Source organism: Parus major, unplaced genomic scaffold (assembly GCF_001522545.3).
Source record: "Parus major isolate Abel unplaced genomic scaffold, Parus_major1.1 Scaffold927, whole genome shotgun sequence".
NCBI lineage: Eukaryota > Metazoa > Chordata > Aves > Passeriformes > Paridae > Parus > Parus major.
In genome coordinates, this window is record NW_015379802.1 from 2326 (window position 1) to 4331 (window position 2006).

The window sequence follows — 2006 nt, forward strand, 5'->3', positions numbered from 1 at the left end:
GATGATGATGATGATGGATGATGGAGGATGATGATGAGGATGATGATGATGGAGGAAGATGATGATGATGGATGATGACATCAATGATGATGATGATGAGGATGAATGATGATGATACTGATAACCACAATGATGGTGGTGATGATGATGATGAGAGTGATGATGATGATGATGATGATGGATGATGACATCAATGATGATGATGATGATGATGATGATGATGCCAATGATGATGATGATGAGGATGATGATGATGATGGAGGATGATGATGGAGGATGATGATGGAGGATGATGATGATGAGGATGGATGATGATGATGGTGATGATGGTGATGATGAGTGTGGATGATGATGATGGATGATGATGATGATGATGATGGTGATGATGGTGATGATGATGATGATGATGATGATGATGATGGAGAATGATGATGATGACGGGGGTGATGATGATGACAATGATGGTGATGATGATGAGTGTGGATGATGATGATGGATGATGATGATGATGAGGATGGATGATGATGATGATGATGAGGATGACGATGATGATGGAGGATGATGATGATGAGGGGGGGTGATGATGATGACAATGATGGTGATGATGATGATCATCATGTGATGACAATGATGATGATGGTAACAATGATGGATGATGGTGATGATGGTGATGATGTTGATGAGGATGACGATGATGATGGAGGATGATGATGATGAGGGGGGGTGATGATGATGACAATGATGGTGATGATGATGATGATGGATGATGATCATCATGTGATGATGATGATGATGGTAACAATGATGGATGATGATGATGATGATGATGATGATGGATGATGATGATGATGGTGATGATGATGGAGAATGATGATGATGAAGGGGGGTGATGATGATGACAATGATGGTGATGATGATGAGTGTGGATGATGATCATCATGTGATGATGATGATGATGATGATGATGATGACGGTAGTGATGATGGATGATGCTGATGAGGGTCGATAATGATGATGATGAGGGTGGATGATGATGATGATGATGATGGGTGTGGATGATGATGATGACGATGGCGATGATAATGATGATGATGATAATGATGAAGATGATGATGATGATGAGGACGAATGACAATGATGAGTGTGGATGATGATGATGATGATGATGATGATGATGATGATGATGATGACAATGATGAGTGCGGATAATGATGACGATGACGATGATGATGATGATGATGATGAGTGTGGATGATGATGATGAGTGTGGATGATGATGACAACAACGATGATGATGATGATGATGGTGATGACAATGATGGTGATGATGACGATGATGATGATGATGATGACAATGATGACAATGATGGTGATGATGATGATGATGATGATGATGATGATGACAATGATGACAATGATGGTGACGATGATGATGATGACGATGATGATGACAATGATGGTGATGATGGGTGACGATGATGATGATGATGATGGTGATGACAATGATGGTGACGATGATGACGATGATGATGATGATGAGTGTGGATAACGATGACGATGATGACAATGATGGTGATGATGGGTGACGATGACGATGATGATGATGATGACAATGATGGTGACGATGATGACGCTGGCCGCGATGCCGACTGTGCCGCGTGTCCCGCCCCAGGAAGACGCTGCAGGTGAAGATCGTGGACGATGAGGAGTACGAGAAGAAGGAGAACTTCTTCATCGAGCTGGGGACGCCGCGCTGGCTCAAGCGCGGCATCTCGGGTACGGGGACCCCGCGGGGACGCCGGGGGGACGCCGGGGGGACGCCGGGGTCACCGCGGGGTCCGGGGTCTCACCGCTGTCCCTCCCCTCTCTCCTCAGCTCTCCTGCTCGCCCAAGGTAGGAGCCTTCGGCCTCGGACACGTCCCATGACCATGGATGTCCCCATGACCGTGTATGTCGCCGTGTCCCCACGCCGTGTCCTCGTGCCATGTCCCCACCGCGTCCCCACA

The 2006-nt window shown here is 45.7% G+C and overlaps 1 protein-coding gene across 1 annotated transcript in view; it reads left to right on the forward strand.

The window, feature by feature from the left end:
- LOC107199525 (sodium/calcium exchanger 2-like) overlaps positions 1-1986 on the forward strand; it is a gene marked incomplete at its 3' end in the record, with an annotated part of 4305 nt that extends 2319 nt beyond the window's left edge. Inside the window, exons 2-3 of the mRNA XM_015616841.2 lie at positions 1673-1776; positions 1876-1986. Coding sequence (XP_015472327.2) covers positions 1673-1776; positions 1876-1986 — 215 coding nt within the window. The remainder of the gene's footprint in view (positions 1-1672; positions 1777-1875) is intronic.
- Between the last annotated feature and the right edge of the window lie 20 nt (positions 1987-2006).